Here is a 17,646-nt window from a genome sequence, read left to right as displayed (position 1 = left end):
AAACATTTAAATACATTATGTTTGATGCAACTTTGTCAAAAAAAAAGCCCGAAAGAAGTAAGAAGTAAAGTTTGAGGTACAAACAACACTGGTATGTCCATTAGTGACCAGTTTAACTGAGGTTTGGCCTGTGGGATGGTTTGATGGTTTTTAATACTCTGAAGGCAGCAGCTGAAAGTGATGATTCAGGAGTCGACATGAATCCTCCAAGACTCTGTTGTCGTCGGTTCAGCTGCTTCACTGATAAAAGCCAACAGCCTGATACTGTTCTGCCAAGTTAGACTGTTCAGCCTTGTTTTTAACAGTCAGGTATTTAAAAACAGGACACAATGTTTTTAACGTAGGAACATTTTCTATGAGGGACTGATGTGCAACAGAAAGAGTCTTTGTTGTGTTATTCTCAGAACAACATCTTTACCCTTTGAACCATCAGATATTAGTTTAGTGTTTAGTAAAAGCAGCAACTAACACGTCTCATTATGCAGACTGGCTTCATTTAGAGATTTTTATTATTACAGTTTATTTTATTGTTTGTTTTTATCACTAACAGATACATGTCAGATCATTTTAATGCTGTAGTTTATTGATGTGAAGCCCATTTTAGATACTTTGGATTGATTAATAGTAATATTACTGCATCATATTATATAAATGTATCAAATGTAACTATAAGAGGCAAATAAATGTAGTAAAGTACAAAGTAGCATCAAATGGAAATACTCAAGTACCTTAAATTCATACAGTAATACAGTAATTAAGTAAATGTTCTCAGTTATTTTCCACCTGCTGGTTTTCATTAATGAGTTAAATAGAAAAACATGTTTCATAAAATAATTCAGAGTCAGAAAACAAGTAGTTTGAGTTGTTTTTAACTGATAAACCACCTGCAGGATGTTGTTGCTCCGCTGAGTGTTCAGGACCTGGTTCTGGGGTTTATGTGGTGCGTTTTCCTACCTGCGGGTTGACGGGCGACTCCAGTAAACTGGACAAGTCATCAGACGTGAAGCGTGAACCCGGCTGGGTGACGGCCAACTCCTCCAGCTGAGGTTTGAACAGCTCTCTGGTCAGGTTCTCGAAGTCTGTCAACACAAACATACATCACTCTCTATTTACCTGCTTTAGTGCCTTTCTAAATATGTAACATAAAATCATCTGAGCGCGTTCACAGTCGGCAACAGTTCAGTTGCTTCGGGCTGTTTTCAGATCGAATGCGACACCATTTTTGACACCAACCGTTCTCTGGTTGTCTGTGATGATTAGAAGCTGCTGGTTAGAAATGCAGTTTAAAGCTTTGTGGACACATGCAGATAAAAAAGGTAAATTAAGGATCAAATTAACTGGAACAACAAGTGATGCATGTCTGAAGTACATTCAAGGATATTTTCAGTGCTGAAGTGTTTATATCCTCTACATAGAAGTAGAAATACTGAAATATGGTCAAAGTGCTGCATTCAAATGTCACTTATGTAAAAGTACATACATTATATAACTTGAAATAGATCACAACATGTTCTCTACTGACAAGCTGATAATAGTTGTTGCTGTAAACAGTAAAACAAGTTATGAAAATGTATTAAAAAGTCAATAAAATAAATAAAAAAATACAAGATAAAATAGATAAAAAAACAAAAACAAATCAAATTGATAAATGGGAAAAAATAATTGATAAAAATAAAATAAATAACGTCTGTAAATCATTCTAATGAAAAGCGAGAGGTTGATTTTAAGTTTATCTTTAAAGACGAAGCTGTGTGTGAAAGTGATGTCGGTGGTCGAGTTGCATTGTGGGAAATGTAGGACGCAGGTTTTGATGAGGAAGAAGAACGAGTGGAATAAAAAGATCTCTGATTCTGTTTCATCGATTTTCATCCTGTTTTAAAAAAATCTTTCCATTCAGAGTCGGACGATGTTTCAGCAGCTCAAAGCTGAATCTGTGAAGGACTTTTAATAAATAAGTGAATGTTAAAGCCTTAATTAATGCCTTAATGCAATACTAGACAGGAGCAAATCCAGGAGGTCTGGGGGGAAAACAATGTTACAGGAATGAAATGATAAATCTACGGAGGGTAAACTGGAGGATTGAAGGATTTAAGAACATTTAAACTGAAGTTCGAGGAAACAGAGAAAGTCTGCAGGTCTTACCTGTGAAGGCCACCGTCCCCGCAGGATCAGCTCGTAGTCGGGACTTCAGCGCCTGCCGCTGAGCCTCTGTGGGCTTCAGACCGAGCAGATCCAGAGCCTGAACACACACACACACACACACACACACACACACACACACAAACACACACACACACACACACACACACAAACACACACACACACACACACACACAAAAACACACACACACACACACACACACAGATCAATACTCACAGTGGTGACGCCCCTCAAACAGCCACAGACACACTGTCACTGTCCAATAAATAGAAACGGCCTACTCCCAGCTGATGTTTCATCCATGATCGACAACATTCAGCACTGTTGGATTAAAACGGTTCATTATTGTCCTTAGAAACAGCAGCTGAGAACATTTTCTTCTCCTGAACCTCTCTGACGTTTCTCTTCTGCTTCAATAAACTCTCTTAACATCACAAACTCGTTGGGAATCTCTGCTTTCAGGCTGATAAATGTCAGATTTTCTTACATCACTTGTGCATCCGACTTAAGAGTGAATCTGTTTGTACGAGTGCTTCTTGCATCTCAACTCAGAATCCACTAAAGTTTGAGACAAACCTGAAAACCAGCTGAAACCTTCAGACTGGACTGACCGCACTTCAAAGATTATTTAGTCGCCATTGTTTCAGTCTTTGACAGTCAGGAAGGAGCATCAAGCTTCCGACTGAGTACAACACACATGAACAACAGGAGTTCTGGAGGCAGACGACTCCGAACATCCCGTTAGAACATCAATTATATCAACTATCATGTTTTCTTGCACCGAAACACAAACAACAACCAACCAGCTGTACTGTTTTTATACAGAGAAGATTATACTGAAAAGGTAAAAAATGAAGAGAAGAAGCTGAGAGTTTGATTGAGATCCTGATGGAGAGACGTGAGTAACTGGAGGTCTTCAGTCAATCAATCAATCAATCAATCAATCAATCAATCAATCAGATGTTATTTACACGTCTCGGACAGGTTAGTGAGATTAAAGAGCTTCACAGACAATATGCACATCAGAAATAAAGATGAAAATGTAATAAAATAAAATTACATAAAAGTTTTATAGCAGTAAAATAATTAAAAAGATTTAATTAAAAGAAAGTAAATATATTTAATCAATAATATAAATGTAATAAGGAATAAAGAACAAATTCATCCATCATCCTGGAAACAAAACTAAAGGTGCCCTTACTCACTTGTTCTCCAGCTTTTGATCAAATCTCACAGTCCTCATCATCAAGAGTCTTATTAGTTTTATTACTGTAGTTGTTAACGAGGTACTTTATTATTTATCAAATTCAAATTCAAATAAGCTTTATTGACAAAGCAGTACAGAAAATTATAAACATTGACAGATTATTAATAATTTTACAGTAACATGTAAATATAAACAATAATATTAAACACAATATAATAAAAGGCATTTTTACAGAAACATTTACTACAGAGCTTATTACTGCACATTATTATTTATCTCTGACGAGGGCTGCAGCTCATGATCTGTGATCATTGATCTGTTCATTACATGTTATTGATTGATTGTTTAGGTGAGAAAACATTGTTACAAGTTACCAGACTTCAAGGTGACGTCGGATGTCTCGTTTTGTTTGACCAACAGTCGAAACTCAAAAATATTCACTTTACAAGAAACAACTTAAACTACAGTAATCGAGTTGTTGTCATCAACTTTCATCTGAGCCAGATGAAAGAAATCCCTTTATAACAAATGAAAATACTGGAATAAAAGCTCACCTGGAAGAGAGGCGGGACTTTGACTCTTTATTCATACGACAAATAAACCTGAATTACAAACTCTCACCTGCTCCAGACGCTCCAGTTTGAGGCGACAGCTGGTGCTGAGGGAGCATTTCCTCTGAGGAGGCTGACTGCCGGCGGGCTCTGAGACGCACACACAGACGTTTGAATGAACAGATTTTAACCACGTTTGAGTTCATCAATACACAAAAATAACACAAAGTACTCAAAAAGATGCCTTGAAATATTTCACACACATGTATCACTGCAACACCAGAGCTGAGAGTTGAACCAGGAAGTTGGTAGATTCAGTGATAATTGTATTGTTTTGCTTTATTTCAGAGTGTTTGATTGTCTGAACACTAATCTTATTTGCCTTGTTGAACTGAATAAAATCATAACTAATCTTAATGTTACAAAAGATGAAAATTATGGCAAAAACTACAAAAATAGCACCAAGCTTGTGAAGGAAAACAGATTTTTTATGGGAGTGGTACAACTTTCAAACTCCTAAATCAAATCCATTAATCCCAAATCAATCCCACTGAAAATTAATTTCTTAACAAATATTCCACCAAACTGGTTTCCCGATATTTTACAGTTGAAGTGGATGTTGCAGGTCCCCCCCCCCCCCTCGCTCTGAACAGCTACGTCCTCGCCACCCTCCATCTGTTAAAGGCGTGACGTCAGACAAACGTGATAATGTGCATATGGAGAAAGATGATGATGATGCTTCATGGCTCTTCCACCAATCGATGGCCGGACCTCCCGCCAACTGCACGCCATCTGTCCCTCGCTCTCCCTCCATCAACCCCCCCCCCCCATGTCACAGTGGCCTATGATGGGTCAATAGTCCAACTGAAATCAGATCATCTCTTCTTTAAGTCAACAATAACATCAGTGTGTTTTTATCTGTTATTAAAAGGAAGACATATGTTCAGCAGCTGGACGGGCGTGTCGGTGTCTGCGTTTGATTGACAGCAGCTACATAAGCAGCTATGATAATAATAATAATAATGATAAAGCAGATAAGAACTGCTGGAAATAAAAGTGTGAATGGCTTTTTTAAAAAGACAGTTTTGTCCTTTTAGGGCCACCGTAGAGAAACAATAAAATACAGATAAAGATTCTTCTCATCCACAGTTCAATTTTACTTTTGACAAACTGAAAAGAGGCTTGTGATAGTGATAATTCCCACATTGAGGTATAATAAATCTATAAAAGTACAGATATATAATGTAGACACATACCAGGGTTTGCATCAGTGATGCTGTCGGTCTCTGGTGGGGAGGAAACACGTGTCGGCTCTGTTCTGGCTGGAGACACTCGCACCTGCAAACATTCACACAACATATTAATAACAGTTTGATAAGAGTGTGTTCATGTGTGTGTGTGTGTGTGTGTGTGTGTGTGTGTGTGTGTGTTCGTCATGACCTCAGCTCAGCGATGACTATCCAGGTTTGATCTTTCTGTTCTGATGTTACAAACACAAAAGACTTTCAGGAAATCATTTCAACTTCCAGATGAATTAATCAATAAAATGAATCATCTTTATTTATTGATTGATTGATTTATATTTGTTTTTAATGATATATGTGTAGGAATGTTCCGGTATTGTATTCTATCCTTAAGTGCTATATAAATAAACATTATATAAGAATTCTGAGGAATATATTTCCTTAATGTTTCCTGTTAATGTATCTGGATACTGAACTGTTTTTCATTATGAGCTTGAAAATGTTTTGTCTTCTAGAAGCTTAAAAGCTCAAAATGATCACAAAACAAAACATAACTTGTGTCTCATTTTACTACATCCATCTCATAAATGCAGTTGTAAATGATCTTTAACTAAGATATAAAGAAAGTGGTGCAATATGTTTGTAAATCAAAATGATTTAACTCAGGTTGAAGCTTAGTGCTAGTTGTTATAACCGGTAAAGCTCGTTCTGAGGCTCAGACCTGGCTGACGTTGACTGCTGGCAGCGTCTCACTGGCCGGGTTTCGGCTGGAGGTGATCTTGGTGACCACGGCCGGCTGTGGAGGCATGGCGCCCAGCGCCGGGGGCCTCGTCTGGGGTCCGCCTCCAACAGCGGACCCCTGGAGCGAGATGGGGCTGTGAGGCCCGCTGCTGGAGCTGGAGGATGACCTCCGCCTGATGAAGGCAATTTCCACTGTGGGGTCCGGTCTGCAACACACAGGACGTGTAGCGTTGATGTTTTAATGTGATGAATGTGCTGAAATATCTTATTACGACAAACAAGAATTTGTGTTTTTTGTTTCCTTTAAAGTCCCCTTCCACTCAAAAATATGTTGTATAATGTTTGAGCTTCACTGTGCAGAGTTTGTTTTCACGTTCATCTGCTGAAAGTGGAAAGTTTCTCTGTGCTCATTTAAAGACCTACAAGCACGATTTGTGACATCACAACTAGTTTGGAGCCGATCCTGGTCCAATACTCAACTTACAGAAGTGTGATATGGAAACTTGAAGGAGTAGATTTAATTTTAAGAATTTAAACAAGATAATTGAACTTTTTTTAATAGAAAAAACATATCAGACGGTTTTGATTTGATAAGCGAGTTTGATGCTGGATTTAGATTAAATAAACTGCTTTCAATGGATTTACCCTTTACTAAGTGCTTGTTGGTAATTGCTAGTTTTAAAGTAACCAGCAGCCAATGACAACTTTTGAATAATTTACGCCTTTGGAAAAGTCTCCAGGTGTCAGGTTTGCCGGACCTGAGTTTGGTGCGCGTCAGGATGCTCCTGGCCTCCTCGTACGTCACTCCGATCAGGGACTCTTTGTTGATGGACACCAGCTGGTCCCCGACCTGCAGCCTGCCGTCCTGAAACAGCACAAATACACAGAAACATTAACATCCTGGTGTTAAACGGACTTTTGGGCACAACAAATTCAGTTTCTCATACATGACATTTTGTGGACATTGTGGCTTCATTGATTAAAAGTGAAATATTTGCATTTTGTACAAATCAACAGTGTGAGTTTGGATTTTTGGTTCTAAACATGATGATCTTCTTGAGATTAACACAAGATAAGAATAAACTGATTTTTAGCATGTTTGGCTACAGACTGGACATTTACAGACAAAAAGCTGAGATTATTCTGTAGAGGCTTTTCTGCTCAGGCTTTCAGAACTTCACTTCTTACAAACAAAATAAATAATTACCAACATTGTTGAGTTTCAACATAAATCATCTGCATAGCAGCAGAGGTCAGTTTTGTGATTGTGCCTTAGTGGAAGCGTGTAAACAGAAACAATAGGGGACCCGACATGGAGCCTTGGGGAACACCACAAGTCAGAGGTGACTGATAGAAACCAGTCTATTGTCTATGTCTAGTGTCCCTGAAGCAAAGCCATCATTCACGGCAAAACTAATTTGACATCATCAGCTGTGTCTAGTGTAGCGCTGGGATCAAGCAGAATTATCCTTCAGTCTTGTAGTTTGGTTTTTCCCAACTGGAAGGTTCATTTATGAGTGAATCACAAGCATGTGTCTTAACTTAACCAGAAACATTTACTTTGAAGTGTAGCAAATTCCCACCCACTGGTATCACATCCCATGACTGAAATATTGAGTTCAATTAGTAATTCTGGCCTTTCAGTTCATATCTATAAAAACATTCAACAGAAATTGCAAAGATTTAATCACCCAGCAAGCGCTTTATTAGGAACACCTGTGCAACCTAATCCAATCCAATACAACAATGCAGCTCTGCCATAAATTCCACTTTTACAAAGTTTATACATTTTCAGTTTTGACATTATCAGAAAGTTCCCCCAGGGGTGGACAAAATATAAGGAACACCTTTAAATATAATGCACTGCAGCACACCACCACAACCTCCACCCACCACAACCTCAATAATAAACATAAAGTGGAATTATCACCTTTCTGACAATGTCAACAAAAACTGAAAATGTATAAGTTTCATAGAAGTATAATTTATAGCAGAGCTGTTGTGTTGGATTTCTGTCTGTATGGAACATAGATTTATCAGTAACAGACTTTGTTGTTGCAGTGCTTTTCATTTTGTTTATTTTTGATTTAATTTAATAAAATGATAAATAAGAGGCAGCAGTGGTTAATTTAGAAAACTCCTGGGGAACTTTTTGTGTTTCTGGAACGAGGTTATGATGTTTTCATCACAAAAATACAATGACCACGATATTTTTGTACATGTGATGCTCTCCGCTGACCTTCTGGCAGTCTCCTCCAGGCACTATTTCCTGAATGAACACCATTGGTCCTTCGGCACGGTTAGCTCCACCCTTGATGACGAGCCCCAGGCCTGTTCCCTTGGCAACGCATATCAACTGAATGACACTGTCACTGCAGAAAGGGACACAGAGAGAGAGAGAGAGAGAGAGAAAGCGAGAGAGGCAGGATGACACTAAGCATGATTAAAACCAGAAAGCCACGCTGCTGTTCACATTCAATCCCTCCGTGACAGTCTCTAACCCTCCTCCTCCTCCTCCTCCTCTTCCTCTCTCTGTCTCTCTCCGGTCTTCCCACACTCCTCCATGAAATTGCTGAAGATGCTTTTCACTATTTTTAGTCATTGCTGGTTTTCCTGTGCTGCAGAATTACAATTTAACAGTTTATATAACAACCTTCCAAAAAGACTAAAAACACCTTCGGAAGGAAGCTTTTTATTACGTTTCTGTATCTGCTGAATGAACTGTATGTAAATAACGTTACACTGCATGTACATTAAAAGGATCACAAGAGGTCATCACTGTACATTCTGAGCAGTTTAAGATTCTTTTTTATGTTTTTGGAGGTATGCAAAAAATGGGGAAAACTGTATACCCACATTGTGCAGGATGAAAGTTTATCTGGCTCTTTGAGGCCAATGTGAACCTTTATACGCACAGTTTGTAAATATACTGATGTAATTCTTTGTTCTGCAGTTTCCTTGTCTGAGCTGCAACAATTTGGTTCCCCTGAAAGGATGATTGAGGTTTGCTTTGTCTGCATTTTTAGCCGTTTTCTGGATGCTACTTTCAGGACAGATGTGTTTAAATAAAAACACAAATTGCAAACAGTAAATGTTAAAGCAGTAAACAAACATACATGTAAGTAAATTGAATCATAAAAAGATAAAAATATGCAATTCATTTTATGATTCCATTTTAATAGTTATAACTTTTGTTGTTTTCAATAGATTCTTCTTATAGTTTTACTTTGAGTTTAATTAAATGTAAAGTCAATTTTATCTTTTTTTACACATAATTTTACACAATTTTACACATAAATATTTTAATTGATCAGTTTACTAGTTTACAATAATCAAACATTACAAAGTCTATCATTTTTTAGTGGGACAGTCCTGGATTCATACTTGACGTCCAACTTTTTACACATAATCTGAGGATTTAAGGACCAACGAAGCTTCGCTTATATAGGAAAATGTTTCTATAAAGGTTGACATCAGCAGCCGTATGATTCGTTCCTACCTGAAGGCGTGCGTGGGTGTGTGCACGGTGTAGGGGGGGTTGGCAGCGTATGGGGGGTTGTGGGTGTAGGCGGTGACCCCCTCTTTAGGACTGAGGAGCTGGGGGCTTTCAGATCTGGAAGAGGAGGAGGAGGAGGCGGTGTCTGTCAGCTTCCCTGAACAGAGACAAGAGAAGAAGAAAACCAGAGAGGTGAGCAGGAAGAGGTGGGAGAAGAAGAAGGAAGAAGAAAGAGGAAGAGCGAAATAGAAAGAGAGTGGGAGGGAGGAGGTGGAGAACGGGGGATGACGGGACAAAGTATGTGAGGAGAAAAACGAGAACATGGTTCAATCAGATCACTTCTATAATATTAGAAATCATAAAGATTGATTACTGGCATGAAACTCAAATCTGATGGAGAGACGGAGGAAGATACGAGAAATAAACGGTGTAAAAACTTTGTGTTTTTGTGCTCCGGAGGACTAAGTTTTAAGTTTCAGGACACTTTTTGAAAGTGAAAATGAGGTTTTGGACATTTTCAAAAAACAAGGAACTTATAGAAGGTCAGTTTATTTTTAGAAAAAGAGGACGTTTCTGGGAAATAAGGAAGTACAATTTTGGTAAGTCAGAACATTTTTTGGGAAGTTAGGACATGTTTGAAACACTTTTGGATACAGAGGTCATTTTGATGTTTGTTTTTTTGAGGGGGGTTGAGGTCAGATTCAGGTTTCGGTTGGGGGGTTTGTGGCTTGTGAATGTATGATGCCAACAAGTGTCCTCACAAGTGTAGATGTACAGGAGTGTGTGTGTTTTACCTGTGGAGACTTGAGTCGGAGAGATTCGACCTGAAGCTGTGACGTTATTGGAGCCGTACTTTTCCATCAGCTCAGCAAACTCCCTCCTGAAACACACAAACAAACAAACAAACAAACAAACAGTATTCAAATCCTTTAGTAAAACTTCTAGTACCATGACGTACGAAATACTACATTACTAGTCCTGCACTTCAAACGTAGAATCAATTTCTAGCAATAAAATATGTTTTTTGTGTTAAGAGCTTGACATGTTTAACTTGTAATGAAGTTAAGAGCACGTCTGACTGTGAAATTAAACTGTTTGGAAGCTAAAACTATGACATCAAGTGTAATTTACACAGCACTTTTCATAAACTTCTTATATACCAAATAAACTGAAATGAGCATCTCAGGTTTAATGCAGAATAAAAAGGATCTTTCTGCTATTCAGAGGGAAACATTGAACTTTTTCTCCATGACAATTATCTGATGGTTGAAGATATTGATCACTTTTAAGAATCATACTTCAAAGACTCTGACTTGAAATAGTAGAAAACACATATATGATATCAAAGTTGAATATCTCAGTAAGCATCCACAAAAATCTGGTTCAAAAATCAGCTTATTTTGCTGTTTTAGACCATTTCTGAAGACTGTGTAGGCACCTGCTACTGGGAGCTAGCTAACTACAGTAGCTAATGGGTTTCTATGGTGCGGAGCTGCGCTTCTAACTCACTGAGCCTCTCCTCCAACACGGTAAATAAAGTACATTTATTACACGTACCATTATCACTAAAGGAGGCAGAGGAACAGCTAAACATAAGACACACCGAGCAAGAGAGAGCAGGAGAGCGAGAGAGAGAAGCCATCGCTAGCTGCTAAGCTAAAGTAACTAGCAGATCTGAATAGCTTGTAAACAACTGTGTGACTTATGAGAAAGTCACTAAAAGGAGAGAGCTAAAGGTGCTCGAGCAGAACTAGTGTATGTTTAAATGTACAGCGGGTAAATTAACCGCAGTAATGAAGAATATAACGATACCAATGACTCCAAAACTCCAGAAATGAGACAATATGCAGCACATCATGTCGTTTATGATGGTGGTTTTATTGTGTAATTTTCATTCACTAGTGAGAACCACACCATCAACAAAATGATGATTTATTGAGGAAAACAATTGATGTGCACAGTTCTTCTGGTTGCTGGCTGCATTGTGGGGAAGCTTAAAGGGAATCCGCTGTAGCACCCGGGCAACAGCGGACCCCCTCAGGGCCCTACGAAGGACAGGAAGGAGCAGGAAGAGAGAAATAGGGGAGCGGAAGAAGAGGAGAGGGTTAGCTGGTATTTATAGGATGGCCGGAAGTAGCGTAGTTGAGATGTGGTCCTTAATATCTTCAATAATAAATGTCCAAGCATAACAAGGCCCAATTCAAACCCAATATCAGTTATAAACTTATATGATAATATTTCAAATTTGGATTGAAATTAATTTCTTATACTTTTTAGATGCTTACTATTATGCACATAAGACCCTAAATTCCATATTTAAAAGGCTGTTGTGGCTGTACATTCAAAATCAGATACATAAAATATTGTATTTATTTGCATCTCTCTGTCTTTCATTCATCACCTGATCTGAAAGCATCACCTGTGAGAATAAACTCCTCTTCACTATCAGTGCTTTTCTTTTGTACATTTCATTTCAGTGGATTCTGCCTGCAGGACTGGTGTCGTCGTGTTGTACAGTGTTGATATGGTTGGTTTGACACGAGCAGGCGGATCCGTGAGTGTTTGTCTCCCTCACATGGACGCAGAGTAAACCTGAGGTCACTGCTCGCTCAGATCAGCCGTCTGATCTGGATTTGATTGAATCAGCTGTTAATACCTTTTAAACAGGATCTGTTCTGTCACTGAGAAGACAAACAACCGGAGATCAGAGGTCACAGACACTCATCACCTGTCTGATCTTTGCACTCTTGTGCTTTTATTGTAAATATTAATATTACCTGCTGGAATTAAAGTGTTAAAACATTATTTTTATGTGTTTGTGGTTTTACAGTTTGTCTCAAAACCACATTCAAGGTCAACATGTAGGCCTACTTGGGAACAAATATGATGACAGAAAAACATAAAAACCATTTGATTTGTTTACATTTTAGTCCTGTGAATCAGCTGTTAACAGTAACATGGATATACAGACAACTATCACTGGATTAATTTAATTTCTCTGGTTTCTAAGTGGATTTATGGAGGTTTAATGATGATGGACATCAGAGATAATAATATCCTCAGGAAGTGTAATTCACACTGAATGATATCGACATGTGTTTCATGTCTGTGTGTTAAAGGACGAGTTCACAGTTTCTCTAATCTGTGTTCAAACAACAGTCAGGAGCCCAAATGAAATTTAAAACATGTTTTTCTTGTTGTAATCAATAATTCATGTATTTAAAAGTTTATGTGAAGCTAATATGAAGCTTCAGCGTCCAAATCAAGTAGATATCTTTCAACGTTACAGTCTTTTTAGTGCCAAAGTTCCTCTTTTTGTTACTATACTTCCACCTGCAGCTCAACAGGGAAACACTGTCCGAGGAAACACAAAGAGGGAATTTGATGCTAAAAAGACTGTAAATGTGTCAGATATCCACTTGATATGACTAACTCAGACTGCTGAAGCTGAATAGAAGCTTCACACAGACTTTTAAATGACTGTGTGGACACACTGTGGATTTTATCCTCCATCACTTCCATTGAAAACACATTTGAAGGATCTTTTAATATCCAGTATGAACAGGAGGAATGATTACATTACTGTTACTATGGAAACCTGACCCGTCCTTTAAGATGTGACTCTGACAAAGATATTTGACTCTTCTTCACTCCGCTTTAAGCTTTGTCCTGCTGAATGTCCGTGTCTATTACAGACCGGATCCTGTCATTTCCTCCGGATTAAATAATGCCGTCCAGAACCAGGAGTTTAATCATTTAATTCCTCACCTCCTCCTGTGATGTTCATCCTGTCTGAACGGAGCTTTTAATCAGACTCAGCTTCCTCTCGTCACATACAAACTGAGTCTGAGTTTCTTCCGAGGAGATTGTTAACAAAAGGTACATTTTGTCTTAATTATCATTTTGTCATTTCTTTGTTGATTAAATTATTTTACAGGTCCTTTAATTTTATAATAATGTCCAAGAAATTGTAATAATTTGTACCAAATTGCACCCTTTCTGTAAAATGTCCTGAAAATTAACCGTCAAAAACTTGCAAACTTCAAAGAGCCCTTCAAAATAAAATGTTACCAGAATTAACACATAAATCACTCTGTTTTTAAACCGTTTCTCCCTGAATTAACCTTTGACAGTTCACCAAACTCTCCGACTTTTCATGTCTGGACAACAGCTTAAAAATGACATAATCTTCCCTAAAAATTCAGTCTCGATCCGATCCGTCGAGCTGACCTCAGCGGGCCCACAAAACTCCATCAATAAGCTTTAGAACCCGGTATTCTGTTTTTATCCGTCCGAACCTGTGAGGACACACAGGTTGAATGTGAGCTGAGAGTCAAATCCCTGCTGCATGATTGCATCACGGTGTCCTCGCCGTGACCCGCCGCTGCGCCGCTCGGAGGCAGCTGCAGATAATCATCATAATTTGTTTTAAGTGTGAAACAAATCGCTGCAACAATCGAGGTCGAGATATGAGGTGAAATATCTGACGTGTCGGCACAAAGCGGCTTTCATACACACACACACGTACAAACACGCACACACACACACACACAGCTGGTTTCGTAATAATAAGGATGAAAATGAAAGGACTCCTCTCTCTGCCAGAGGTGGGACGACCTTTCTGCTGCAGTCACAACAACACAGTCGCTTCCTATCAAACATGTTAAGCTGCAAACTTAAATCACCTTCTGTTCCTCGCTGTGTCCGCCTCAGCCGCCACGAAATCACATTTATGTAATTTGCACTAATTGCACTAACTAACTACAACTAATTTGCAACACCGAACACATTTATTCCCCTGAATATGAGATGATATTCTTCTCTGGAAATTACCTTTGAAAAAGCAAAGAGAATCAGATGAATGGAGAGGGCTGGTGATGCATTATGGGTTGTTTTTAGCGTCACTGTTGCTAGGATAAAAGTCTGTTTATGTTGTGTCAGTCTGACACAACACCTGAGTCACTCCCTGAGCCAATAAATAAGTGATAATTGAGTTTTCTTGTCTTTATGTTCACTGGTTTACAACATAAGACAGATATGTGTGTATGAACAGAATATACGACTCTGAGCATCAGTGATGTCATAAAAATACTGAAAAGAGTTCATATTAATGTTTTATGTCCCTAATCAAGCTCTCAGTTTTCAACTACAGTTCCCATAATGCTTTGGGGGATCAGTGACAGTTTTTAGCCCTGTTTTTTCATTATTTGTCAGCTGATATCTGTTTACATTTTGTCAGATATTCTCCATTAAAAGTCTGCTGAATCAGCTGTCAGCAGCTTTACTGTGATACTGAAGAAAACTTCAAAATGTGATGATTCTCAGGCAACTTCTGCAGCCTCTCTGGTTTTTCTCTGGTTTCTAAGCAGATTTATGGAGGTTTATTTTCGCAATGCACATCAGAGATAATGATATCCCCTGCAAGTGTAAGTCTGTGTGTTCAGATTTGACTGAGTTTAGAGCAGGAAATGTGCAGAATGAGTCCTTTAACACAACAGATTGCTGTTCGCTTCCTGTTTTGACCTGCGACTTAACAGTTCAAAACCAACTCATTTTGTCGTTTAATTTGGAGGACATGTTGACGTAAAACCTAACCCTGAAGCCATGACTTTAAAGGTGCAGTGTGTAGAATTTAGTGGCGTCTAGCAGAACGGACTTGGTAGAAATGGAATAAAATATCCATACGTATGTTTTAATTTGTGTATAATCATTGAATGAGCCCTTTATATCTACAGAGGGGGCCAGTCCTCTTCCACTGAGCCCACCATGTTGCACCGCCATGTTTCTACAGTAGCCCAGAACGGACAAACCAAATGTTGGCTCTAGAGAGTTACATGGTTCTCCTACATGTTTGTAATGGTGGTGGTGGGGGGGGGGGGGGGGGGGGGTATTCAATTGGTTGCAATCTGCAAACTCACCACAGGATGCCAGTAAATCCTACACACTGGTCCTTTAAATCTGCCCAGTGACAAAACAAAACCTGCCACCTGGAAACAGAGCCTGCTGTTTGTTTTTGCTGATCTCTCTCTCTCTCTCTCTCTCTCTCTCTCTCTCTCTCTCTCTCTCTCGGTCTGTCTTTGCATCTGTGATCAGCCCGGCTGTTCTCCAGAGGACACACCCTGTGGACAGACAGCACAGTGTCCTGATTGTGTCAGGGTGTGTTTGTCTGGACGCGGCAGGCTGACGTGGAAAAGCACAGAGGACAGCAGAGTGCCAGGTCGCTTTACCTCCTGCTGCTGCTGCTGCACCGCAGGACGCTGCTTCCTGTCAGAAACACACATTCACCTCAAACAGCACCGAAAACACTGACGCCGGTCCTTTCAATGGGCGATCAAAGCCCCGAGGTAATGAGCTCTCTCTCTCTCTGTCTCTGTGGGGAATCTTCACACCGGGGACACAATCAGATTCACTGCAGAGCGTCTTTATGAAGAACATCTTCTTAAAGAGTTCATGAACTCAGACTTTTCTCCCTCTGACACCTGATGATTCTCATAAAAACACTTTTGTATGAGACTTTCTAAGAAGCTTAAAGGTTCACAAGTTCAGTCAGATGAAAACAAAACATCAGAGTCTGTTTTTACCAGGAAGTCAACAAACTTGTTCTGGGCATCAACTTACTGTTTACTGGATATAGTTGTCAATGTAACACCTGTGGGCTTGTTTTCTTTTTGTTTGTTAGTTTGTTTGTTTTAATTTAATTATATATTTTTGTTAATTTATTATTTTTAGTATTATTTTATTTTATATTTTTAATGTAGAAACTATGGATTTGTTTTGTTTTGTTATTTTAATTTAATATTTTTAATGAAGTACTTTTGGGCTTATTATTTTTATTGTATGTTTTACAGTATTTCCTTTTCTCTTTCTTTTTTTATTATTATTGTTATTATTATAATTTGTTTATTTTTATTTACCTTATTTTTTTATTATATTTACTTTTTCTTTTCTCTTTCTTTTTATTATCATTATTAGTTCTTTTATTTTGTTTATTTATTATGTGGGGAGTGCAGGTGAACAGGTGTGATTGTTTCCTGTTTATTGTTGATCACGTGATTCTTTTGCTGTTTTTGGGAAATACAGACATCTAAGCTTAAAGTTCCTTTTAATTGTTCTCAAATAACAACAAAAAAAACCTTTCTGAACACCTGAATGTGTCTCAGGTGCCTCAGAAGGCAATAAAAGTGAATAAAAGTGAAGTCCTGATTTATTTATTAACAACATTTTGGTCGACACAACCTTCATCAGGTAAATTACATCACAACAGTTTCACTTAGACGCCGGGTAAATTATCCAATCAGATCCAATTATCCAATCAATACTAACGTTGCTTTTGTGACCAACTTCCACCTGAGTGGAGCAGTTACCCAAACAACTTAATGTTCTTACTTTATTAGGACTAATTTTAGATTAATCAAAGTCAAATCCCATCAGTCATCCTGACAACGAGGCGCGTCCTCAGTTAACACCAACAGGACACGCCAGCGCAAAGTCGCCCAACACGGAAACAGTCCCGTGAACCCAAAACATACAATAAAATCTATCTTATTATTTATTTTATGTGTTTGAAAAATGAAAAGATTTGGAACAAACTGGGGTCACTGTGATGTTTTATTTTCTTACCTGGATTCGTCGTCCCTGGCGACCAGCAGAGACATGTGATTGGAGAGCGAGGCCGTCCTCAGGATCTCCACCGCCCTATCAGGAAACAGAACAAGGACGTAACGTCATCAGCTGGTGTACAGGTGACCAACTCTGACAGATATTCATACACACATACAGAAACAAACTGAGTGAATGAGTGTAGAAACATAACAAATGCAGTTTCTTCCATAACCTTTCATTGGGAAACAAATAATTTTTACCTGCCCAGTCTGGCAACACCTGACTACCGGACTAAATATGGCTGCTAAGCAATGATTGGACAATCTCTATTTGGGGGAGGGGTTTAGTAATTGGCCAGTTAACTGTAAAAAGCATGAGAAAAAATGATTAAGTACACCTATTTAACATTTATAATCAGTATACTAACAGTTAATAAATGTTTATAACACACTATAATGTAGTTATAAACAAATATAAATGTTTATTAATGTACTGGTCAACAACTATAACAAGTTTGCTGCTGTATAAACAGATAGTTATAATTGTTGACTTGTTGACAAATACTGAACATTAATAAACATTTAAAATTGCCTTATATCTGTTTATAACTACATTATAGTGTGTTATAAATCATTTATTTTCTG

The 17,646-nt window shown here is 38.4% G+C and overlaps 1 protein-coding gene across 3 annotated transcripts in view; it reads right to left on the bottom strand.

Moving 5' to 3' along the window:
- stxbp4 (syntaxin binding protein 4) overlaps positions 1-17,646 on the bottom strand; it is a 67,470-nt gene that overhangs the window by 32,062 nt on the left and 17,762 nt on the right. For all 3 annotated transcript variants that reach the window (XM_067576256.1, XM_067576258.1, XM_067576257.1), the window contains exons 5-14: positions 17,021-17,095; positions 10,195-10,280; positions 9,404-9,557; positions 8,144-8,276; positions 6,663-6,769; positions 5,885-6,110; positions 5,176-5,257; positions 3,990-4,069; positions 2,143-2,239; positions 955-1,079 (exon numbers count right to left, since the gene is read on the bottom strand). In XM_067576256.1, coding sequence (XP_067432357.1) covers positions 955-1,079; positions 2,143-2,239; positions 3,990-4,069; positions 5,176-5,257; positions 5,885-6,110; positions 6,663-6,769; positions 8,144-8,276; positions 9,404-9,557; positions 10,195-10,280; positions 17,021-17,095 — 1,165 coding nt within the window. The remainder of the gene's footprint in view (positions 1-954; positions 1,080-2,142; positions 2,240-3,989; positions 4,070-5,175; positions 5,258-5,884; positions 6,111-6,662; positions 6,770-8,143; positions 8,277-9,403; positions 9,558-10,194; positions 10,281-17,020; positions 17,096-17,646) is intronic.

This window comes from Thunnus thynnus, chromosome 20 (assembly GCF_963924715.1).
Source record: "Thunnus thynnus chromosome 20, fThuThy2.1, whole genome shotgun sequence".
NCBI lineage: Eukaryota > Metazoa > Chordata > Actinopteri > Scombriformes > Scombridae > Thunnus > Thunnus thynnus.
The sequence above is the reverse complement of the archived record's forward strand: the minus strand, read 5'-3'. Positions and strand labels throughout refer to the sequence as shown.